General features: G+C 36.8%; 1 protein-coding gene across 3 annotated transcripts; it reads left to right on the top strand.

The window, feature by feature from the left end:
* LOC124533972 (trifunctional purine biosynthetic protein adenosine-3) lies at positions 1-26334 on the top strand. 3 transcript variants are annotated; one of them, XM_047109544.1, is made up of 24 exons: positions 89-485; positions 2356-2603; positions 2943-3123; positions 5262-5475; positions 8683-8813; positions 9111-9234; positions 9816-10035; positions 12119-12335; positions 12847-13045; positions 14006-14213; positions 14731-14978; positions 15861-16004; positions 16680-16845; positions 17114-17198; positions 17644-17890; positions 18111-18226; positions 18557-18692; positions 19763-19941; positions 21217-21327; positions 22171-22314; positions 23737-23898; positions 24550-24683; positions 25177-25300; positions 25884-26334. In XM_047109544.1, exons 1-24 carry the CDS (start codon positions 315-317, stop codon positions 26064-26066), a joined length of 4092 nt encoding a protein of 1363 aa, XP_046965500.1. In that variant the 5' UTR covers positions 89-314; the 3' UTR covers positions 26067-26334. The 3 variants fall into 3 exon arrangements, with proteins under 3 accessions (XP_046965499.1, XP_046965500.1, XP_046965498.1); XM_047109543.1 differs by lacking the exons at positions 21217-21327; positions 22171-22314; positions 23737-23898; ... (1 more) ...; positions 25177-25300; positions 25884-26334 and adding exons at positions 1-82; positions 20460-20573 and having other exon boundaries at positions 311-485; positions 19763-19925; XM_047109542.1 differs by lacking the exons at positions 21217-21327; positions 22171-22314; positions 23737-23898; ... (1 more) ...; positions 25177-25300; positions 25884-26334 and adding an exon at positions 20460-20573 and having other exon boundaries at positions 19763-19925.
* The last annotated feature ends 774 nt before the right edge of the window (positions 26335-27108 follow it).

The raw sequence follows: 27108 nt of genomic DNA on the forward strand, positions 1-27108 counted from the left end.
GATATCGATAACACTAGAGAAACTTTACTAAAGTTCCAACCTAACGTCAAATCGAAACGTCATTTCAAAGTTTACGCGTGTTGTGAGTGGTGTTGTATTTAATTTAAAAAATATATTATACGAAGTTCTTAGAATATTTACAGTTATTATACTAATAAGAATATTCATATATATTAGTAAAATCAAACTTATTTGATTCATTTAAACACTTTTATATATCTCGTAAAGAATAAATGATATTTTAACAAAACACGAGGTGTCTATATTGTAAATAAGTGTTCTTTTTTATTTCGTTTAATTGTAATTTTAGTATAATGTCCGAAAATGTATTGGTGATCGGGAGCGGTGGTCGGGAGCATGCAATTTGTTGGAAGCTAGCTCAATCCCAGCTAGTAAAACAAATATATTGTGCGCCCGGTAGTGTCGGTATATCATCAACAAAAGACAACGTTACAAGTGTCGATTTAAATATCAAAGATTACCCTGTAAGTATACTTCATTATTTTTTACCTAGATGGATATTGGAAACACAGCATACTTCTAATAAGAGATCAATGTTATGGGAATTAAATTTAAGTATGTTTACAAATGAATTTTCTACTTTGAATCTAATAAGTATTATTTTACATAAAACAATTTTTCGTTTACATTTCACTTATGACCTTATTAAAATTTTAAGCCCCTAAATTTATTTCATTAACATGATAAATTAAAAAAATAGTATTCCAATTTTAAATTAAACTTTCTTATTTCTTATCAGGTTGAGGTATAACAATGTCAAGTAAAATGTGAATAGGTGACATAATAACACTGATTAAACACTCAGCTAGTATAGTTAGACACAATAAACCACTAATTATTAAAAAAATATGTTGAATTCCTTAATTATATGAAAATCATTATATGTAAAATATACTAATGGCAAATGCCATCAATTAAGTTATATTAAATCTTTTGTTAGATATTTCAACATTTTTATAGTATTAAATAGTTAAAGTGGCAGAGTAAAATTATATACTTATATTATTAAAATGAAAAAAAAAAAACAAAAATGGGAAATTTTAAAATTATGTATAGGTTTGGTGTTTAGTAAAGATCACTAAATTATTAGTTTACTAAAAAAATTAATAAAGAATTTTTGAAACTTTTTCCTTTTCCTTTGCCGAAAAGAATCTTATCACAACTGGCTCATACAAACAACTCAACAATCTAATTCCTGATAACCTTTGCACTAAACTTTCATAGTGACTGTTAGTGATTATTATGTTGCTATATGAATCAGGCATTACTATTGATGATTAAAAATTTATTTTAACACAATAATAAAAATAATCACCAACATTTTCAAATAATTATTATTCTTAAACATAAAAACAAAATAATAGAAAAGGTATTCTCATTCTTAATCTTTTCATTTCGGTCAAAATCAAACTTATATTATATTATAAATGTGATAGTACCTAGTGTAGGTACTTGGTACTTTCAAATTTATAATATAATGTTATGTATGTAATGTATGTTTGTCTGAAACATTTCTTTGATGCCTAATTTGATGACCAGCCCTTAAAACATGAACATAAAAATAAAATGTTTGATAAGTCTTTGTTAGTCGAGTAACAATACCTTTCACAATTTTAATATTTCTAATATGCTATATGTTTAGCTACATGTATTAATATACTAATATACTAAAATTTGGTATTTGTTGTATAGACATTCGGAAAAAGTAGTAGAATAAATGTCATAACTGTCTTTCTTTTAAAGATATTCTGTGTTTAATTTTAGTCAATTTAAAAAAAAAAGCTTCATGAAAATCATTCAATTTTTTTTATTGTGGCCAAAACAGTATATTGGTACAGATGATATTAGTAGACTGATCTAATTAGATCTCATTTCAGTGATACCCAAGGAGTCACCTTTACAGAGCTAATTAACAAAAAATTCAGTTCCCAATTTTAGTTTTTTTTTTTTAATTTTATACTTATTCGGAAATTGAAATCGTTTAAGATAAAAAAAAAACTCACCAATTCACAATTATTTCACAAAGTACATAACTTTGTGTCTTTGAATGATGAAAAATTATTTACAGTGGTTACAATTTTTTCCCGCTATCGAAATCGACGTCATTAAATCAAACCATTGTTATTTTAAAAATAAAGATATAACCATTATATTTGGGAACATCGAGTCAATATATGTCTTATTTAATAGAATATTGCTTTTCCAACCTACAGTTGATTAATTTTTGTAAGACGACCTTTCTTACGAATTAGCGTAACACAGTTCGCCAATTTAATTGGTTATTGATTTTGGTGCCCAAAGAACGACCATATGTAAAAGATTACTTCTTTCTAGGCTTTGGTAACTTGGTGCAAAGAAAATTCCATCGATTTAGTTGTTGTCGGGCCTGAAGATCCTCTAGCAAATGGCATTGTCGATGCGCTAACGCCACATGGAATAAAATGCTTCGGTCCCACGAAAGCTGGCGCTGAAATAGAGGCTAATAAGGATTGGTCCAAGAAATTCATGAGCAAATACCAGATTCCTACAGCGAAGTATCAGTCCTTTAGTGATGCGAAGTCTGCGAAGGACTTCATCAATAAGTAAGTTGTTCAACGCCATAACAGTTTATTTTAAGTACATTATCATAATCCGCAATGACACGATGAATATATTAGTGAATTAATAATCTGTTGTAGTATTTGTACAATTGGTAGAAGAAGTTTAAAAAAAGTAGTTAAAAAAGTGCCGGGTTGATTTCGGCGATTTTAACGACCAAATGGGCCATTTCAAAACACGAATTTCCAATTATTGATAAACCCATTGTCAATGGAAATTTAATGATAAACACGATTTAAATACATTATTGAGCATGTACCTAATTGGTTGGTGTTCTGTTTTATAATGTCCGAAAAATAAAAATAAAATAACGTTTTTTTTAGTGCAAAATTCCCAGCTCTAGTTGTGAAGGCTTCAGGTCTAGCGGCTGGCAAAGGTGTAGTAGTAGCTTCCACCAAGGAGGAAGCATGCAATGCAGTCGATGAAATCCTTACCGAAGCAAAATATGGCACTGCTGGTCAGACCGTGGTCATTGAAGAACTGCTGGAAGGTGAAGAAGTGTCGGTAAGTATATTGGATGTAGATCATGTGGAGAGATTGCCTTTGTCCACTTGTGGGACAGTTAATGAGTGGTACTTTAATGAGGCTCATTGATGATGGTGCTTGAATTAATTTAAGTTAATCAGTGTTATGCTATGGTTGCGAAAGTGTGATGCTGTAGAAATCATTTCGTATCTCACTCGTGAAATGTTGACAACTGACTTATGTGATACGCCGTTATGATACGTATTTCTTATAAATTTTATGGTCAAAGTCATATTTCACGTTCTGACATTTTAAACTCGTGTTTTGCGGTGAGATTTTCGTGTTACAAAATAACACTGTTCGTAAAAATATATTTTTAAATTTCAAAGCTTTCTAACATATATTAGATATACATTGTATATATTGTTAAATTGTTTTTTCTATACTAATATTAAAATGAGGAAAACTTTATGTCTGTTACGCTTTCACGCTTTTCAAACCATTTAACCATATTCGATGAACAAGCTGGGACCTCAAGGTAGGACATATACATACTTTTCTTTTTTTAAAAGCTACGACCGACGTAACAGGCGATCTCAAAAGTAGTATATTATAAATTTATCTCTATCCGCGGGAGTCCAACGCGCACTTGACCGGATTTTTTTATTGATATCAAATTACTAAACAAGTGTTGTTTATTGCTACATTCATGCGCCGCCGTCATGGACTTGATTTGGGTTTACGTAATACATAACTAGGTGTGATGTTTTACGTTAATGTTATAAAAACGACAGCACGATAGCCGGGGTCGTGTCAATAGCAAAGCTCATTGAACGATGGGGGACAAGATAAAGTTAAATTTAATTCAATTTTAAATATCGAACATTTTTTTTAATCACAGATAAGTTGTCAAAATATATAGAAACGCTTTGAAGAATTAAATGTCATATTATAAAAAAAATTAAATTTGTTTTTTTATTAAATTATTTTCGTAATACAATGCATATTCAATCGGAAAGCTAAAACAATTTTATAGTATCTGTCAATTGAAAAAAATCAAGGGTTTTTGAGACCATTATTATACAACCATTATGTAATTCAGATTAGAAACTCGATAATAATTAATTTAATCAACTTAATCATATGTAGTATAAATCTTGTTTAAGAAAACACTACTATTTATTTTCGAGACTCATAAGCCAATACACGGACGGGCCTACACAAGGCATTTTGACATTTAACATATACAAAAATTACTAAAAAAAAAATGTTTTAGTATATTAACATTCCTAGACATAGGCTGTTTTAGTTAAAAAGGCCTTTATTTAACGAGCTGATAATGAATTTATCAGGGTTGCGTTAAGATAATATCTACCAATTATCATACAGGTCATTGCGTTTGTACAAAGGTTATCAAAGAAAAGTCTTGTACATACTGTAAACTAAATTGCTTATACTAATAATATACACGTCAGAGACATCAACTTTTCATTTTCTTTGTTCATTTCTTAGTCTAATGTTCTAAAACTTTCGAACGCTAGTAAAATCAAAGTTTAAGTCTTAGTCTTAAGTAATGAGACAATAGGCCTTTCAGTTGATGTTCCACACTATAACTCTTACTATAAGTGATAATACCGTTCTTTAGACATTACTGTAGCGTCAAAGCTTTAGGCTCACAGACATTGATACCGCTTGATTAATATATGTAGTATAGTTTCATAGTATGGTACATTACTTTGGGGGTAATAATGCATAGGTGTTATAAAAATAATAACTGTTAGGACTATTTACAATACCAAAGTTTGAGATACCATTCGGTAGGCTTTAAGCATAATTGAAGCTGAAATTCCAGCTTTACCCAAGTTCACACAAGAAATGAAATTACTACTTCAATTAATCTAATAATTACTTTAACGAAAATTACTCCTTAATTTTCGTTTGGTAGGTATATGTATATTTGGTAGGTATGGTAACATTCGTTGGTTATCAGGATAAAAAAATCAATTGTATTTAATTTTGTCTAGCTTTAATGTTGGAACATTATTACTATTGAGGTTTTTGCAGGTTCTTATCAGTAGAGTATACATTTCGAACCAGAGGTAGCTTAAAATTCTATGTAACCCTGTAAAATGACAACTTTAGAGGAAGAGAAAATAAATTTATTTATTTTCAATTAGGTACTGGCTTTCACTGATGGTGAAACCGTGTCAATGATGCCACCAGCACAAGATCACAAACGCATTGGTGATGGGGACACCGGACCCAACACTGGCGGCATGGGAGCCTACTCCCCCTGTCCTCTGATTACGCCAGAACAGCTAGCTGATGTAAAGGATCAAGTATTGCAACGCGCTGTTGACGGCTTAAAGGCTGAGGGCATCAAATATGTCGGTAAGTTCAATAACTTCACTGTTTGGTTGGAAGTAAGACTTACGACCTTTTTAATAGACGACAGATTTCGAACGATTCGACGACCTCCATGGTCGAGTGGTGTGTACACCGGTTTTCATGGGTACGCCACTCTTGAGATCCCGGGTTCGATTCCTGGCCGAGTCGATGTAGATTACCATTAGTTTTCTATGTTGGGTGTTTGTGGTACCGTTGTTACTTCTGATTTCCATAACACAAGGGCTTCAAGTCTCATATTTATATTTATATATTAATAATACTTTTAGCTCTCGGTATTATTTGAATTATCACAACATATTATAAAACAAAGTCCCCAAACCGCGTCTATCTGTAAAGCAACAAAAAAAAGTATTTGGCTAAAATATTAAAAGAAACCTTATGTCCACCAATGCGACGGGACGTTAGTAAAATTTAAATAAAACGTGCATTAAAATAGTGTAGCGATACGATTTCATACAGTAAAGAATAGCAGATGTTGCCATAAAAAAAACGTAAATAAAATGCTGAAAATTATTGATTTAGGGAATTCGTTGCAATTTCTTATCTCAACTCCGAAGATATTCGTGAGAGTCTGATGGTGACGTAACAAGGGTTATCGTCAAGAAAATATTCCATTGTTTTCGTAAAAATTTCGTAACGATATCTGCAAATTTTTAATCTGAATTCAATCAGCGTCTCAATACAAAGAGTTGACGTTTACGTTTCTATATAAATAGGGAAGTAAGCACTAGTTAGTAGTAATATGTTTGTTCGATATCTTAAGCAATTAAAACAGATGTATAGAATTATTATATAGTCATATATGCAGGATCTAGATGTGTTTTGAAACATTAATTATCATGGCGGCACGAGATAGCAATTAAACTTTAGTTATCAAAGGTGACAGACTAACTCAATTTTTAATACGTTTTCCCGCCCGTATCTGACATGTGCCCGTCATAAATATATAGGAATTATTGTTTATCATAAATAAACTGTATAATGTATCTGTGTAAATTATATTGTTATCTTTGATTTAGTGTTTAAAGTTAATTAAATGCAATGATTTTTGCATTATAATTAACTTCATTCTACTCACGAATTATTTCACTATTGGGGTTTGGGGGGTAGGTCAAGTGCTTAGTACCCAGGAAATACCTTTATTATAATCATGATAACGTGTTTTAATTAAAATAATGGTGATCAATTGAGTGGATCACACATGAAAGCCTTACAAGTAAATATAAACTTGCTTTTTCAATTATCATAGTTTTTCAATAGGTCAGAATTATTGATAATACTAGAAATTTTGGATACGTCGATGGCTCGTTTTGTAATCTTGTCTTTGCTCATGGTTTATATGTATGGAAAAAAAAACAATTAGTAGCTTTTTTTTTTAATTTAATTTTTGTGCACTGTTATGGTGATATTAACAATATTATAAAATGGCAACACATTTTCAATGATTTGATTTTAAGTCGCAAATATTCTAATCATGTTTGTTATCAATATAGATGCTATGTAAATATTTACTCCAAATACAATGATTATACTACGCCTTAGATCGTCTCTTGACCTGTCTGATTAATTATTCATATTATTTAAGCTTATTACATAGATATACTATTATACATATTTACATAGAAAACTCATCAAACAACATCGAAACTATATACTAATATATATATGCATGAACTAGTCCCATATCGGCTACATATCAGTGTTATATAATAAAAAATATTGTCTAATATTATATAATATTTCATAGATTGTTTACATTGCTTACCTGTCTAATTCAGGGCATTGCTCTTTAAAACAAAGTAGAGATAAGCAGTAGAGAGCAGTAGGATGACGGTCTTTAAAGTATGTTATAGTGATCATAAATCAATCTAATATCTAGCCAAGAGAAATTATTTAAGTTAGAATGAATCATAATTCACAATTAGCTTAAATAAAACCACACTTGTACCCAAGACATAGACAGTTTATTTATTTGTATAACTGATCTAATATGTGCACAAGAAGTAAGTATAAGCTTCTAACGCCAAGTTTCCGACTTCACAAAGCCAATAAATCCTTCTTGGGCAAGGTATCAGTTTCAATAGTAAAATTTCGCAAACATTTTTAACTTTGCCGTTTTTCAAATCATTTGTAAAAAATATATTTGTTAATGAAGGCATATTATTCAATACAAAATTATACCGATGATAAAAAGGATATGTAACATACATATTTAATTGTATTTACCTTATGGCTGTATTTTTAAATGTTGACAAAGAGTAACTACTGATTTTCTTGCCTTTTCTTCTCGATATAATCTACCTTTTGAAACGGTTGTAGTTTAATATAGTTTGTTAAATGACGATTCAAAAGTGCTTGTAAAAACTTGAATAAAGTATAATTTGATTTTGATTTTGAAAAAGGAATAAAGTTAATCACGACATCTATTGGTATAAAAACGAATTTTTTTTTAAATATGGTACTACTATTAAGTATAATGTTGTGAAAAGAAAAAGCATATGGATATTTTTTATCAGTACTATAATTTCTACACATTAGTAACAGCTGATAAATCTAAATTTAACTTTTTAATTGCTAACATTATTCTCAAGCTATTTACATCAAAATCATACATTTTATACGAGATATTGATAACCACAGTTATAATTAAGAGACTGATAAATGTTGATAGTGGATGAAAAACAAATTCTCTCGACTAAATTAAAGGATTCCAATTAAAATAAATCTTTTGTACGTGTTTTTAAAGTCGTTATTTGCTTGAACGTTTTACAAATGAGTAATGTTCGAAAAAGTTGCGTCCAACTTGTTTTCTTAAATAAGTTGTTGATGTAAGTAAACACATACGCAAATAATACTGTTACAATGTCAAGGTCCCTTGTTTTTCCGGAGTATGGAATATTTTTTTTTTTTTACTTTTCGATACGATTATTTTCGATATTCCATAAAAATAAGATATCACTGAAATGATGAATATGTTTAAATTTTTTTTTTAATAATAACTGACAAAGGTACATAATTTTGACGTTTATTAATAAATAATACAATAAAATCTTTTTTGTTTTATAATTCAGAAACGTAATGCACTTTTAAAACACACGAAATAAATTACATTGAACTTAAGATTTTATTGTAGAAAAAAAATCAATTATAATAATTTAAAATGTTCAATTTCTTATGTTCATTTTGTAGGTGTGCTGTACGCCGGCATGATGGTGACCAAAGCTGGGCCCATGACCCTCGAGTTCAATTGCCGCTTTGGAGACCCGGAGACACAAGTTTTGATGATGCTCTTGGAAACCGATCTGTATCGTATTATGAAGGTGAGCTTTATAACGAATAAATCCTTATCATACAACAACAACAGCCTGTAAATTTCCCACTGCTGGGCTAAGGCCTTCTTTCCCTTTTGAGGAGAAGAGAAGGAAGGAACACGAGATGAATTTATAATCACAAATTAAGCACATGAATTTTCAGTGGTGCTTGCCTAGGTTTGAACCTGCAATCATCGGTAAAGATACACGAGTTCTAACCACTGGGCCATCTCAGCTCGCATATATACACACAGCTAAATTATAAATCAAATAGACCTATTATTAATATGTTTTTTTTCGACACAGGCCTGTGTTACCGGTACTTTAAAAGAAGTACCAGTTAAGTGGAACACCAATACATCAGTTGTCGGTGTCGTCATCGCTTCCAAAGGGTACCCTGAAACGTCGACGAAGGGATGCGTCATAAGCGGTAAGTTAGATATAAACAAATAATTTTAATTGATAAAACTATTAAATAATACGAGAATATGTAGAAGACATGTTTTTACCCGCGGTTGCGCTCTCGTATGAGGCGGGGTGGGTGTTTGATAGCCAGTGTGTTAAGTTATATTACTGTATATATTTATCAAATTGTATCCAAATCCGTTCAGTATCCCTTCTTTCAACGTTCATAATCTATACTTCTATACTAATATTATAAATGTGAAAGTAACTCTGTTTGTCTGTCTGTCTGTGGTTCTTTCACAACCAATTTAATGAACCGAATTTGATGATATTTGGTTTAAAAAAAACTTGAACTCCAAGAATAACAATGTCTTGTTATCAATCAATTACCAACTAATAACATGTCAGCGAAGCCGCGGGCTACAATTAGTGTTACATATATAAAAAGGTACCTATGTACTGAATGTGTCATTGGTATCTCCCGGTAAAACGTGCACTCCGGCACGGTCGCCTGACCGACGACGGAGGTCAAGGTTTCTGGTGTAAGCGCGTGGTCTGACCGACGGAGGTCAAGCGTTCTGGTGTAAGCGCGTGGTGTCGGCGCAGGGCTGTCGCAGGTCCCCAAGGAGGGCGTGGTGGTGTTCCACAGCGGCGTGGCGCGCGGCGCCAACGGGTCGCTGGTGACGGCGGGCGGGCGCGTGCTGCTGGTCGCGGCGCGCACCAACTCGCTGCGCAACGCGGCCACGCTGGCCACCAACGTGGCCGCCGGCATCGACTTCCCCGGCGCGCAGTTCCGCAAGGACATCGCGCGCCGCGCCTTCTCCAAGTGAGTCCCCTCCCACACTACACTACCCTACACTACACTACACTACACTACACTACACTACACTACACTACACTACACTACCCTACACTACACTACACTACACTACACTACACTACACTACACTACACTACACTACACTACACTACACTACACTACACTACACTACACTACACTACCCTACCCTACCCTACCCTACACTACACTACACTACCCTACACTACACTACACTACACTACACTACACTACACTACACTACACTACACTACACTATACTACACTACCCTACACTACACTACACTACACTAAACTACACTACACTACACTACACTACACTACCCTACCCTACACTACACTACACTACACTACACTACACTACCCTACCCTACACTACACTACACTACACTAAACTACACTACACTACACTACACTAAACTACACTACACTACACTACACTACACTAAACTACACTACACTACCCTACCCTACACTACACTACCCTACACTACACTACACTACACTACACTACACTACCCTACACTACACTAAACTACACTACACTACCCTACACTACACTACACTACACTACACTACACTACACTACACTACACTACACTAAACTACACTACACTAAACTACACTACACTAAACTACACTAAACTACACTACACTAAACTACACTGCACTACACTACACTGCACTAAACTACACTACACTACACTACACTACACTACACTACACTACACTACACTACACTACACTACACTAAACTACACTACACTACACTACACTACACTAAACTACACTACACTATACTACACTACACTACACTACACTACAGTAGCAGCTCATCCACCACACTGCTCCGATGCGATGTGGTATTGTTGAAATTAGACACTACTCTCATAATGTTTTTCTTCATCGCCGAGCATGAGATTAATTATAAACACAAATTAACACATGTAGAATCAGTGGTGCATGTCTGGATTTGAATCGGCAATCATCGATTAAAATGCATGCATTCTAATCAGAGTCATCTTAGCTCCAACAACAACAGCCTGTAAATTCCCACTGCTGGGCTAAAGACCTCCTCTCCCTTTGAGGAGAAGGTTTGGGACATAGTCCACCACGCTGTTCCAATGCGGGTTGGTGGAACACACATGTAGCAGAATTTCTTTGAAATTTGTCACATGCAAGTTTCCTCACGATGTTTTCCTTCACCGCTGAACACGAGATGAATTATAAAGACAAATTAAGCACATGAAACAGCGGTGCTTGCCTGGGCTTGAACCCGCAATCATCGGTTAAGATGCACGCGTTCTAACCACTGGGCCATCTCGACTCTCAGCTCCGATATAATAATACTACATTATACAGTTTAGATTTTTCATCCAGTCTATGGTTTTTTGTTTTGAACTGCATGTCCTATAATATAAATAAGCATTTTGTTTCATTTTTTTTTAAATATAATTTTATAGTACTGCATGTTTTTTTGTTTTGTCCTGGTTTCGTTTGCTTGCTCATGTGTGTCGATTTGTTTCAGTTCTGATTGAAGAACGAATGAATGAGTTACGCACGATACTCGCATTATTTACATCAATATTGTTTGCGTTATCTTTCATAATCTGTACCAGTTCATTTTATTGCAATAAATATGCAATTTTCATATATATTTTTTATTTCATTCCTTTCCTGTGGGTTTTGTGTTAATATATGGGTTTCATGAATAAATATTCTAGATGAATAATTAAACATTATTATTATTAAGAGAGAATGTTAAACATTAACTGAGATAATAATGTATTATGTTACATAATACAAGTTGATTAATATCTTAAATAAAAACAAAAACAGCTTCTAAGTTTGGCCTCACAAATTAAAATATTTTTGGTATCATACATCCAATACAAATACTAACTGTATAGAGTTAGTCATAAATTCATCCATAAAGCATGGTCTATTCTTATCGATAAGACTCAAAATTGAGGAGCTATAATATCAACTATTGCAATATAACTTAATTATGACGTCATCTTAATTTCTTCTAGAACATTCCACATCAATGAAATACGTCATAAATTTCCAGGGTCAATGGTCTCTCGTACCTCGAAAGTGGAGTGGATATCGACGCAGCTGCCAACCTGATCCGTCTCATCGAGCCGCTGGCGACCGGCACACATCGACCTGGAGTGCTGGGCCGGCTGGGATGCTACAGTGGACTGTTCCAGCTCTCCGCTATGGACCCCAGCTTGAAGGACCCCGTCTTAGTTCAAGGGACAGATGGAGTCGGAACTAAACTTAAGGTTAGTCATAATTAATATAAGTAGCCGCGCGCGGCTTCGCCTGCGTTTTATGGTGTCGGTTGTCATGTATCAGGCAAATAAAGTAGCCTATGTCTTTTGTTGGAGTCCTATTTTGCTCAATACTAATAACAATTATATCAAATTCGGTTCTGGTCATGAAAGATCGACAGACAGTGTTACTTTTACATTAATAATACATATTAATATAGATTAAGTAAGTAAGATTAAGTAAGTTATAAAAATTATGTTCTCTTCATATTTTGCATAAATGGAATTCCCTTTAATATAATTTACTTTAATAAATAAATATAAATATATTACAACTGTAGTTAACATAGCTACATTATTTAATCTGTGGAAAGAAGGTAAGATTATTGCTAATTCCTTCATCAGAATTACAATTCTAAACCGGTGAAGTTCTTCAATTAACAACATTATATAATAACGATTTATTTAGTTGCAAGCATTTGGTGTTAAATAAATTATAATTATTTGGACGTTTGGTACACAGGTGGCAGAGATAATGCAGAAGTACGACACGATCGGTCAGGATCTGGTGGCGATGTGCGCGAACGACATCCTGTGCGCCGGCGCGGAGCCCTTCGCCTTCCTCGACTACCTGGCGTGCGGCCGCCTGCAGCTCACCGTGTCCGCCACCATCGTCAAGGGCATCGCCGACGCCTGCAGCCTGGCGGGCTGCGCTCTACTCGGTTAGTATCCGATACTGATTATGGACAATTAGTGTGCGTATATGGGTAAACCTAAATTTTATTCTTTTGAAAATCCGTTGCGTAATTTTAAAGACCTAACCTTACATTAAGAGCCGAGATGGCCCAGTTGTTAGAACGAGTGCATCTTAACCGTGTTCTATGATTGCGTGTTCAAATCCAGGCAAGCACCCCTGAATATTCATGTGTTTAATTTGTGTCTATAATTCATTTCGTGCTCGGTGATGAAGGAAAACATCGTGAGGAAACTTGCATGTGTCTAGTTTCATAGAAAATCTGCCACATGTGTATTCCTAACCCGCATTGGAACAGCGTTGTGATATATATTCCCAAAACCTCCTGAAAGGGAGAGGTCTTAGCCCAAGAGTGGGAAATGTACAGGGTGTTGTTGTTTTTGTAATTTTACATAGTGATTGATAGTGATAAATGGCTTTGTTTTACACTATGTAAAGATTAGTATAAGTTGAATGTTAAATTGTGATGCCTTGAGATGTGTGCAATGGAAAATTTACAGGCTGTTATTGTTTTTGTAATTTTACATAGTGATAGACAGCGGTAAGCGATTTTGTTTTACACTATGTAAAGATGACTGATTAAATTTTATTAACATAAGAATTAACAACATTAAATGCTTAAATATATATATATATACAAATATGAAATGCTAGCATTCTTGCCACCATTCCACGCGGTCAAGATTTATACAGTAACTAGTTGTAGTTCATATTTGTAAAGATTAGTTTAAGTTGAAGCGCGTGATGCCTTGAGATGTGTGCAATGGAAAATTTACAGGCTGTTATTGTTTTTGTAAGCGTAAATAGGGACAGATAGCGACACAGTGACAAACAGCGATAAGTGACTATGTTTTACATTATGTAAAGATTAGTATAAGTTGAATGTTAAGTTGTGATGCCTTGAGATGTATAAGAGTCGTGCGGGCAGGCGGCGAGACGGCAGAGATGCCGTCCATGTACGACGTGGGCAAGTACGACCTGGCGGGGTTCGCGGTGGGCGTGGTCGACAACCTGAAGCAGCTGCCGCGCTCCAAGCACATCCGCGCCGGCGACGCCGTGCTGGCGCTGGCCTCGTCCGGCGCGCACAGCAACGGCTACAGCCTCGTGCAGAAGATCATGGCCGAGACCGGACACAGGTACCTGGCGCTGTCACTGTCGTACTGGTTGTTACGACATTGTTCTTCTCTTTGTAATAGTGAACACCAGTGGAGTAGCGATCGTAAGGCCAGGTGCAGTGCACCAGTGCCCCAGTGTTCAGGGGGCCCTCTAAACTTAAGTTTAAGCTTCTGAAGCTAGAAAATCACGACCACAAGATTTCTTATTTGGTATCTATAATTTTAAAGGGTAATTTAAAATTATTCCTGGGCCTGATTCTTTGTCTATGCACCGGGGCCAACAATCACCCCCCTCTCCTTTTAAGGAATTATTAATATTCCTATTTAACCTTAACATTAAGCTTGTAATAGGAGTGGGGATAACAATAGACCAGGGGAGTTTGTACTTAGGCGGACCTTAAACCGTTACGCTAATGACGCTCACTTTGGTAAATCACATTTTTGTTAAACATATTATTATATTTTAAAGCATCAGCATTTATAATATATTATAGACAATATGTAACAGTATTGTGACGGATATCTTTTATGTTTTTAGTTTCCACGAAAAAGCTCCCTTCAGTACATCGAATAAGTCGTTCGGCGAGGAGTTCCTCGAGCCGACTGCTATTTACGTGAAGGCATTGCTGCCGGCCATTAAGAAAGACCTCATCAAGGGCTTGGCGCACATCACCGGCGGCGGGATATTGGAGAACATACCGAGAATATTGCCGCCCGGCATCAAAGTTAAATTGGACGCTACGAAGTTTGACATAAAGCCTCTTTTCGGGTGGCTCCAGGCTAAAGGTAAATTTGAGTTTCCCACCGAATATAAATAAATGGCAATATCTACTTATATTGGATGACTGGACTAAATATTGATTTTATTTATTTTATTTTTTATTTATTTATTTATTTATTTTCGGGAAACAAACAGTACAATAGAACAGTAATATGAAAACATAAAAAAAATATATTTTAGATTATATTAGATATAGATATAGATAGATTTTATATTTGAGAACACATTTTGATGACCTCCGTGGTCGAGTAGTGTGTACACCGGTTTTCATGGGTACGTCACTCCGAGGTCCCGGAGGTTCGATTCCCGACAGAGTAGATTATCACTAGTTTTCTATGTTGTCCTGGGTCTGGGTGTTGCCCTCGTTACTTCTGATTACCCACAACACAAGTGCTTAAGCTACTTGGTATCAGAGTAATGTATGTGATGTTGTCCAATATTTATTATTGACATACATTTGCGAGCTTATTATGGCGTACGCGCATGTGTGCACGCACTGTACAATCTATATTGGTGTGTTGTGTGTGTGTCAGTATGTTATGTTGTCCAATATTTATTCATATTTATTATTGACTTACATTCGCGAGCTTATAATGGCGTACGCGTATGTGTGCACGCACTGTACAATCTATATTGGTGTGTGTGTGTGTATGTCAGTATGTTATATTGTCCAATATTTATTCATATTTATTATTGACTTACATTCGCGAGCTTATAATAGCGTTCGCGCATGTGTGCACGCACTGAACAATCTATATTGGTGTGTGTGTGTATGTCAGTATGTTATCTGGTCCAATATTTACTTATATTTATTATTGACTTACATTCGCGAGCTTATAATGGCGTACGCGAATTGTATAATCTATATTGGTGTGTGTGTGTGTCAGGTCGCGTGTCGGACTTCGAGATGCTGCGCACATTCAACTGCGGAGTGGGGATGGTGGTGATCGCAGAGCCGCTCTACGTGCCGGAGCTGCTGGCCGGCGGGCAGATGAAGGTGGTCGGCACCGTGCAGAACATGGGACGGGAAGGTAAGAGCAAGATCTATAACAACGACAGCCTGTACATTCCCACTGCTGGGCTAAAGGCCTCCTCTCCCTTGGAGAATGTTTGGAACATATTCTACTACGCTGTTCCAATGCGGGTTGGTGGAATACACATGTGGCAGAATTTCTATGAAATTTGTCACATGCAGGTTTCCTCACAATGTTTTCCTTCACCGCCGAGTACGAGATGAATTATAAAGACAAATTAAGCACATGAATCAGCGGTGCTTGCCTGGATTTGAACCCGCAATCATCAGTTAAGATGCACGCGTTCTAACCACTGGGCCATCTCGACTCGAGATCTATAAATCAACAGATATTTAAAGAATTTGACAACTAATTTTAAGTGAATAATTTCCCTGTATAAACCTAATGCAAGAAGCGATTTCGTTCATACTTGGTATTTTTGTCTAACATAAGAAGAATTAAGTCTACTTTATATTTTCATATTAATACAGCTCTATTTAACTGGATGACATTATTTTTCTATTGTTTTGAATCAGTAGACACGCTGCCTCGTTGGTAATTGTTACCAAAGCCTTAAGCGCAAAATTGGGATGACTTGAGTCTGTATTTACACACAACAATACTAAGCATATCTGTTTCATTAGAATTGATGACTTGACCGTAATACTTTCAACGCTTTACCAATTTCCTCAGGTGGTCACCAAGTCGTCGTGGACAACTTCAAGCAGGCCATGGAACCGTTGATCGCTCCGTACTTGGCGGACAAGGCAATCCCACACAAGCCTCTCTCGTACAAGGACAGTGGAGTCGACATCGAAGCCGGAGACTCCTTGGTGTCCTTGATCAAACCTCTGGCTAGGTGAGTGGTAGAACAATACTTGATAATCAAATTAAAAAAAAAAACAAATGAATTTAAAAAAAGAACACGTTCCAAAACGTTTTCTTAAGGAAGAATTGGGGTTAGATAAGGATGTTGTCTGTTGTCGTTCTAAAAATTTAAACTGGTATTTCAAGTACGACTGTGGTATTGTCTGTATCTACGTCTAATCTAAAACGATTACATAAAATCGTTAAATATTTTTTAATTTTAAATATTAATCTTTGTAATTATTGTCCTTTGTTTTCAGATCAACATCGCGTTCAGGCGTGCTCGGTGGTCTCGGTGGTTTCGGAGGTTGTTTCCAACTAAAAGCCGTCGAACAAGATTACAAGGTACCGTATCACACATTAAACCATTTTAACGTGGACTATTCATAGATTAATTACAGAGAAAACCAGTTTGGCTAAAAATGCACTTATTTATTTATTTATTACATAGGTCGCTAACAGAGCATACATTCTTACAATTGTACATGCTAATAAACAAAAGAAGATCTAGACCAAATGATGCCCTAATTATAAGCAACACTGCATTCTAATAAGACAACAACATAATACTTAGTACTAATAGTTTAGTGAGCAAAAAAATTTTTTAAATAAAAGTTAGTATTTGTACTCAAACAAAAATATAAGAATGTGTTTTTTAGTTATTACAATAATTAATTAACCATTTATAGAAGAATGAATTAACCATTTATAGAAGAATTACACTTAAATAAATGTACAAGGGTACATGTGGTAACGAAAGAAATGAAAGACTTGAGTGTTGTGGGCGCAGGACCCGGTGCTGGTGCTGGCGGCGGACGGCGTGGGCACGAAGCTGAAGGTGGCGCAGCGCATCAACAAGCACGACACCATCGGCGTCGACCTGGTGGCCATGTGCGTCAACGACATCCTGTGCAACGGCGCCACGCCGCTCACCTTCCTGGACTACTTCGCGTGCGGCGCGCTCGACGTGGCCGTCGCCAAGAGCGTGGTCGCCGGCGTGGCCGAGGGCTGCCGACAGGCCTCCGCCGCGCTCATCGGTGCGTGAGAACGCCGCCATACCCCCCCCCCCCCCTCACACCCCCCCCCACTCACACCACCCCACTCACACACCCCCCCACTCACACCCCCCACTCACACCCCCCCACTCACATCCCCCCCACTCACCCCCCCCACTCACCCCCCCACTCACCCCCCCCCACTCACACCCCCCCTACTCACACACCCCCCCACACACACACTAACGGCCTCTGCCCGCAGGCGGCGAGACGGCGGAGATGCCGGGCATGTACGCGGCGGGCGCCTACGACATCGCGGGCTTCGCGCTGGGCGTCGTGGAGCGCGAGCACGTGCTGCCGCGCATCAACCACGTCTCGGTGAGCGCGGCCCCCCGACCCCTGGCGGCGCCACTGCTGCGCGGGTCACCCTGCACTGGTGACCGAGCGCAGTAGTAGGCGACCTACATTATTATTATAAGGACGTGGTCTGTTACTTATGAAGTATAATTCGAGGTAAACGACGACGTATTTAACTTGAAGGGGCTTCGTGCGAGCCCGCCGTGAAAGGTACCGTAACATATATGGTACCCTGGTACTGCTGGGATAAGCAATAATTAATACATATGATAACGTATATTATATGAATGATTAAATATACAGACGTTACAAAATGACTCGTAGTAACAAATATTTTTTTATAAAATAAAGGTTGGAGACATTGTAATCGGTCTGTCGTCCAACGGCGTGCACAGCAACGGATTCAGTCTCATACACAGCCTGATGCAAAAGTCGGGTCTCACGCTCGAGGACAAAGCGCCCTTCAGTGTCGAAGGGCTCACTTTGGGTAAGTTATTAGTACAGTTAATGAGATACCGATTGTCTCAAACAAACAAATTAACAAGTACATTACAAATATATTCATACTTTATGTGCGCCGTAAAAAGGCTGAGCGGCAAAACGGTCGTCATTGACATTACAATTTAAAGATCACAAGTTTGGTGTAACGTTAAAACGAATACAGATCAATTATGCTATGTTCGAAAAATTCCTTAACTACTTATAAGCCTCAAAATAATATTTAAATGACAAATAAATACGTTTTCTCGCCATAAAATTTAATTAAATTATACAACATTTTTAAAACGCTGTCTGCTATTTTGGTGACGTCATATTGGTAAAAACAATGGTTGTGTGCGTACAACATGACAGTTTTTGCCTATATGATGTCGGCCATTGGAAACTCGTGTATTAGGTATCGTGATATACCGACTAAAATAACTAGTTTTAATTTTAATAAAATAAAATAATTGGCTATTTGACAGTGCGAAAAATAAATTGTGAATTATTGTAATCACTTTATATTATGAGTTTAAAAATGGTTGTTTACCAACGAAAGTTGAAAATAATATTTTTATAATTAATTGAAAAATCAATAAATAAAAATGCATTTTTTCAAACGTTTGTCACGTGACACAAAACGCTCCTGATTGGCCGGGCCCACGATGAAGTCACTTTCTTGTAAACCTTGCTTTTTTACTATAAGTACCACAGATAAAAATACAGCAAAGTGACGTCACCGACACCATTGCAACGCCATATTGTCCAAGTAGCGTTTTCGTGCGTTATTTTAATGGATTTTTTAAAATGATATTTTTCGGCAATTATGTACTAGAAATAAAAAAATCAACCTTTATTCCTTAACCTCTACTAAATAATATAAAATGGATTTTAAAAACCAGTCAAATAGCCTATTACGTGACACCTTTTATGATTCAAAATCAGAATATTCAAGTATTTTTTACATCTTCATATTATTATTTTTTTTTCAAATTTCATAATTTATTTTTCACTACCGAAGATATTGTGATATATAATCATTCGGTGAGTAAATAAGTAAACAATTGTGGTTGTCAGGCGAGGAGCTGATAAAGCCGACGCGCATCTACGTGAAGAGCGTGCTGCCGGCGCTGCGGCGCGGCGTGGTGAAGGCCGTGGCGCACATCACGGGCGGCGGCCTGCTCGAGAACATCCCGCGCGTCATGCCCGACAACGTGCGCGCGCGCCTCAACGCGCACTGGTGGAACGTGCACCCCGTCAGTCACATATATAATTTCATTGTCATAATTGACATTACAATTTAAAGATCACAAGTTTGGTGTAATGTTAAAACAAATACAGATCAATTATGCCATGTTCGAAAAATTACTTAACTATAGTCGTATTTTTAATTAGACGAAGTCAACTGACATTTACTGTGTTGTCACTTTTTAGTGAAAAAAAATAGTGTTATGACAAAGTAAATGATTGAAAAACTCTTAAATGAATGGAATTGCTTGGATTGTTTAGTAGTTAGTTAGTGTTCAAATCTGCTGATATTGTTTTCAATACATAATGTAATTGAAACTATAGATGTATAAAATATAACAATGCTTGAAAATGAAAATAATAAAGAACGCGGAATACATAATATATAACATACTTGATACTAATTTAAATCGTCTTTATCGTATGAGTATTCTAATTGTCAAAAATATTACGTGAAAAGTTATCATATAAAGTTCATCCCGCGCGTCATGCCCGACAACGTGCGCGCGCGCCTCAACGCGCACTGGTGGAACGTGCACCCCGTCAGTCGCATATATAACATACTTGATACTAATTTAAATCGTCTTTATCGTATGAGTATTCTAATTGTCAAAAATATTACGTGAAAAGTTATCATATAAAGTTCATCCCGCGCGTCATGCCCGACAACGTGCGCGCGCGCCTCAACGCGCACTGGTGGAACGTGCACCCCGTCAGTCGCATATATAACATACTTGATACTAATTTAAATCGTCTTTATCGTATGAGTATTCTAATTGTCAAAAATATTACGTGAAAAGTTATCATATAAAGTTCATCCCGCGCGTCATGCCCGACAACGTGCGCGCGCGCCTCAACGCGCACTGGTGGAACGTGCACCCCGTCAGTCGCATATATAACATACTTGATACTAATTTAAATCGTCTTTATCGTATGAGTATTCTAATTGTCAAAAAATATTACGTGAAAAGTTATCATATAAAGTTCTAACATTTCACTCTCCTAACATACGGTTTCGAATTGATCTTCGTGAATGTTACTGCATAATATGTTTTTAGATTTGTATTTGAAAATCGTCGATAGATGGCACTATTGCTCATTAATGTATATCAGTATAAAAGAATATGACATGATGCCTATTTGGGGGGTGTATTTTCAAAAAGTTAAAGGTTGCTACGCATGCAGAGAAACTTCTCCATATCTGCTTAGGTGTTTCAAGTACATACGACATATGTATGTGTTGTATTTAAGGATGTCTTTATGGCTTAATGTTTCGTTTGAAGGTGTTCGCGTGGATCGCCGACACGGGTGCGGTGAAGGACGATGAGATGCTTCGTACATTCAATTGCGGTATCGGTATGGTGCTGATCGTATCGCCAGAGAACCAGGCTGAGGTAAGATAGACCATCATTGAGATAGCATAGTCATTTTATTACCATCACAATCATAGTCTTGTGTAGCATTTACTCCTTTTAAGGCTATTGCGCTTATTAAACTTAATCAAATGTTAAAAATTAAAAAAAGATATTATAGAGCGATAATTGATCATGCGGTGTTACCGCAAACCGTCACCTCCCATTTCACCAATTTTAGGGGGTAGAGCAATGATATTCTAATAAACAGATATGTTATATCCATACTAAACAACACCGTTTATTTTAGTTTATTTTTACATTTCGTTAAAAGTAAAAAGGATAGCTTGATTAAAACAATAAGTAAAAGGGATGACTAGATGTTTTAATTACGCAAAACGTATTACTACGTAATTATTGTATTATAACGTATTACTACGTAAAACGACTGAAGGCAAACATCCCAATTAGGACGTTTTCTAGTCTTCACTTTTTGCGCGTTAAATAACATATCTGTTTTCTACAACATCATTGGGTTAGAGATAAAGGAGCAGCTAATGTCCCTAACTGGGTCTCAAACAATCTCTACGCTAGATTTCAAGTAAATCAGTTCAACAGTATAAGCGTGAGGAGGAGTCACTTATATTACTCCGCCCTGGGTCTCAAACAATCTCAACGCTAGATTTCAACTAAATCAGTTCAACAGTATAAGCGTGAGGAGAAGCCACTTATATCACTGTATACTGTATGTGAGTGACGCTGGTTGCCGCTCAAACAATCTCTACGCTAGATTTCAACCAAATCAGTTCAGCAGTATAAGCGTGAGGAGCGACTTATATAACTGTATACTGTTATGTGAGTGACGCTGGTTGCCGTCGCCCGCAGGTGATGAATATAACGCGCTCGCACGGCGCGCTGGTAATTGGCTCGCTGCAGGCTCGCCCGCCCGGCGGCGCGCGCGTTCTCGTCGACAACTTCGCATCCGCGCTCGACTTCACGCGCCGCATGCCGCTGCTGCCGCTGAGGAAGGTCAGACACCCCCCCCCCCACTTCACACACCACACACACACGACGTATATTCTACACAACACCAGTAGGTCAGACCCCGACTCCACACACAACCAGCACACGACGTATATTCTACACAACACCAGTTCCCGTCGTCAGTGGACTACTGGCGATTGAATTGTTTCGTTTTTTCGGCGCCATAGACTAAGTAGACTATCAAGACCATTTACAAATATAAACATTCACGTTCACACAAGAACGCACTTGAGATGGATTTTTTAAAACAATAGGCTATTTGACTGATTTAAGTTAAGGAACCCAGTAAAATTTGTGTTTTTTATTTCTAGTACATATTTGCCGAAAAATATCATATTAAAAATTCCATATTTAAATAGCGCGCAAAAACGCTACTTGGACAATATGGCGCTGCAATGAGGTCGGTGACGTCATTTTCCTGTATTTTAATCTGTGGTACATATAGTAGAAAAGCAAAGTTTACAAGAAAGTGACTTCATCATAAGCCCGGCCAATCAGGAGCGTTTTGTGTCACGTGACAAACGTTTGAAAATTTGCATTTTCATTTATGGATTTTTGAATAAATTAAGTATTGTTTTCAAGTTTCCCTAGTAAATAACCATTTTTAAACTCATAATATAAAGTGATTACAATAATTCAAAATTTATTTTTCGCATTGTCAAATAGCCTATTAGTTTTTTTTTAAAACACTCCCTTCACATAAAAACAGCAACTAATACTACTTACACTACTAACAATTTGCCACATACTATAAAAGAAATGGAAAATATAAATGTATTTAAAAAAAAACTAAAGTTGTATATTAAAGAAAAAATCCTATAATAATAAAATTGTAAGTTTGTTTATACTTTGTTCAAAATAATTTTATAAAATATGTATTTAAATTTCTTCTTTGCTTAGTTATATTATATCTGTGTGATGCATGCTTCCAAGATACGAGAACTCTAAAATTTTTGTAATCTAGTATATAATATTCTGTAATCTCATTTAAGTGAATTGTAAATTCTTATGAGAAATAAAGTTCTTTAACCACACACTTACGCTTCGCCCTCGACTTGTGTGTGAGTGGAGACTAATGTAGTGATTGTGACTGACTGACAGGTGGTTCTTATGAGAAATAAAGTTCTTTAACCACACACTTACCCTTCGCCCTCGAGGTGTGTGTGAGTGGAGACTAATGTTGTGATTGTGACTGACTGACAGGTGGTTCTTATGAGAAATAAAGTTCTTTAACCACACACTTACCCTTCGCCCTCGAGGTGTGTGTGAGTGGAGACTAATGTTGTGATTGTGACTGACTGACAGGTGGTTCTTATGAGAAATAAAGTTCTTTAACCACACACTTACGCTTCGCCCTCGAGGTGTGTGTGAGTGGAGACTAATGTACTGACTGTGACTGACTGACAGGTGGCGGTGCTGGTGTCGGGCACGGGCAGCAACCTGCAGGCGCTACTGGACAGCACGCGCGAACCGGCGCAGTGCATGTGCGCGGAGATTGCGCTCGTCGTCAGCAACAAGCCCGGCGCGCTCGCACTGCAGCGCGCGCGGGCGGCCGGCGTGCCCACGCTGGTGACCACCTTTATATGATAACTATTGAACATTTTAATTAAATAATTTTATCTTGTTAAATTTCTATTTAGGTATTTTCTATTAGGTTTTAATTTTTCTAATTTTATACTAAATAAATTTAATATATATGTATAATTGTTCCGTGTCGAGTTGTTTGTGAAAGTCATGTACGCTAGTTATTGATGTATATATTAAAAACATGATTGTCTACTACTGAAATTATGTAAGTGTGTTAAATATATATATTGTTAGCGTGCTCAAATAAATAAATAAAATAAAAAACATAGAGCTGAGATGGCCCAGTGGTTAGAACGCGTGCATCTTAACCGATGATTGCGGGTTCAAACCCAGGCAAGCACCTATATATATATATATATGTGCTTAATTGTGTTTATAATTCATCTCGTGCTCGGCGGTGAAGGAAAACATCGTGAGGAAACCTGCATGTGTCTAATTTCATCGAAATTCTGTCACATGTGCATACCACCGACCCGCATTGGAACAGCGTGGTGGAATATGTTCCAATCTCTCTCTTTAATGGAAGAGGATATATCTCAGCAGTGGGAAATTTACAGGCTGTTACTTTAATTTACTTTTATTGAACATGCTTCATATTGATGTGGTTTCTGACTACCCCGTGCCTCGTGTCAGGTGCTCAACCACAAGGACTACGAGTCGCGCGAGGAGTTCGACCGCGCGATCTCAGCCGCGCTCGAGCAACACAAGATCGATATCGTGTGCCTCGCCGGCTTCATGAGGATACTATCCGCTGAGTTTGTACAGAAGTATGTATCTCCTCACAAAAGTTACATCTCCTTGGTGGTAGGGCTTTCTGCAAGCCCGTCTGGGTAGGTACCACCCACTCATCAGTTATTCTACCGCCAAACAACAGTACTCAGTATTGTTGTGTTCCGGTCTGAAGGGTGAGTGAGCCAGTTTAACTACAGGCACAAGGGACATAACATCTTAGTTCCCAATGTTGGTGGCACATTGACGATGTAAGGAATAGTTAATAATTCTTACAGCGTCAATGTCTATGAGCGATGGTGACCACTTACCATCAGGTGGCCCATATGCTCGTCCGCCAACCTATACAATAAAAAAAAAAAAAGTAACGGAGTAAAAATTTAATATAGACAACGGAATTATTATCTATGCTCTCGGCGTATATCAAAACTAAAATTAAAATTCAACAGCTACATCTTGCAAATGTTAACTAATGTTTACAGGTGTAAACTCTGGTTCATATATAACGTCATATAACGTTTTGCTTCTCAGGTGGAAGGGACGTCTCATAAACATTCACCCGTCTCTGCTGCCGAGACATCCGGGTCTACACGCACAGCGACAGTGCCTGGAGGCCGGCGACCGGGAGTCCGGCTGCACCGTGCACTTCGTCGACGTAAGTCTTCTACTCTACTCACTAATTTATGTCCGATTTCTATCAAACGTAGCATATATAACGGCTTTCACTACTGATAAAAAATATTCCGAAAAGGTATCAATGGTGCACTTATATTTACACATTTTTCTTAGAAAATTATCGACCCATGTAGTTATAAAGGACAGCAATACTATATTTTCATGTAGACAAAATATTAATTTTAATATTAAAAATCAGATAGGTACGTAATACGTGTAAGGCTTTGTTTATATCGAGCTGAGATGGCCCAGTGGTTAGAACGCGTGCATCTTAACCGATGATTGCGGGTTCAAACCCAAGCAAGCACCACTATATATATATGTGCTTAATTGTGTTTATAATTCATCTCGTGCTCGGCGGTGAAGGAAAACATCGTGAGGAAACCTGCATGTGTCTAATTTCATCGAAATTCTGCCACACGTATTGCACCAAGCCGCATTGGAACAGCGTGGTGGAATATGTTCCAATCTCTCTCCTTAATGGAAGAGGAGGCCTTATCTCAGCAGTGGGAAATTTACAGGCTGTTACTTTACTTTACCTTACTTTTATGTCGACGCGCCAGGAGGGCATGGACACGGGGCCGGTCATCGTGCAGGAGCGCGTGCCCGTGCTGGAGGGCGACTCGGAGGAGGCGCTGAGCGCGCGCATCCTGGAGGCCGAGCACCGCGCCTACCCGCGCGCGCTGCGCCTCCTCGCCACGGGCCGCGTGCGCCTCGCCGCGCACGGCCTCATCTGGCACACCTAGGCCACGCCCACACACGCCGACACACGCCCACACACGCCGACACACGCCCACACACGCCGACACCGACACCGCTGCTCAAACGCGGCCTCGGGCAAAGTGCATTCGATAATTGATAACGCGATTTCTACAAATTTAATCATAACAAGTAATTACTTTTTATAAATAAAAGCATTTCTCTAGCATTTAGTACAAAATTTGAATTACGTTACTTTTGCTTATTTATATAAAAAATTGTCTATGTCATGTTCCAATCATCAATCTTGGCTCTATGGCATGCCACATTTATTTCAGAGAAATTAATTACATATTAAGTAAATTAAATATATAAATCAATTCCGAACTTTGTCTGGGCCTTCTGACTACTGTTTGCTAAACGGAAAACTGAAGATAAAAAAGTCAAATCCTTGTTCGCAACTAGACTGAATATACCTTATTACAAAATATAATTTCGATTAATTAATAATTTTTAAAGATTTAATTGGAGCGCCGGATCTAACATTCCTATCGCTTATTTGATAATAATTATAAGATGGCGCTGATTTTGTGACATGCATCATACTATCATATCTACATAATTAGCTTTTTAAGTGCCTTGAGATTGTGCGTATTGTTTTAAACTTTGGTGCCATTACATTCATTGAAATAGGTCTATTCTGTGTAAAATGTCATAATGAAGAGTTCTTATGTGGTGTATATAATAATAAAATATATTAAAATTAAATTTTAAATACAAGTTAGGTATATTTTTTTGTGTCTATCGCAATAGACAACAAAGTGTAAAGCATTTACGAGTTTCATACAAACTAACTAATAATAATTTTTAAAATTAAATTAAGTTCAATATGATATATGATCCTGTCTTCCATGTAAAAGTGCCTTTATGTAATAAAACTGATAATTATAAAAAAAACTCGAATTATAAACCTCGAATAGTATATATTTTGATGTTATAAACATTGTTTTAGAAATATTTTTCATGTTGAAACTGTTTTATATAGAAATATTTTGTAGACAATATTAAGCTTATGTTAATAAAACAAAT

This window comes from Vanessa cardui, chromosome 12 (genome assembly GCF_905220365.1).
Source record: "Vanessa cardui chromosome 12, ilVanCard2.1, whole genome shotgun sequence".
Lineage (NCBI taxonomy): Eukaryota > Metazoa > Arthropoda > Insecta > Lepidoptera > Nymphalidae > Vanessa > Vanessa cardui.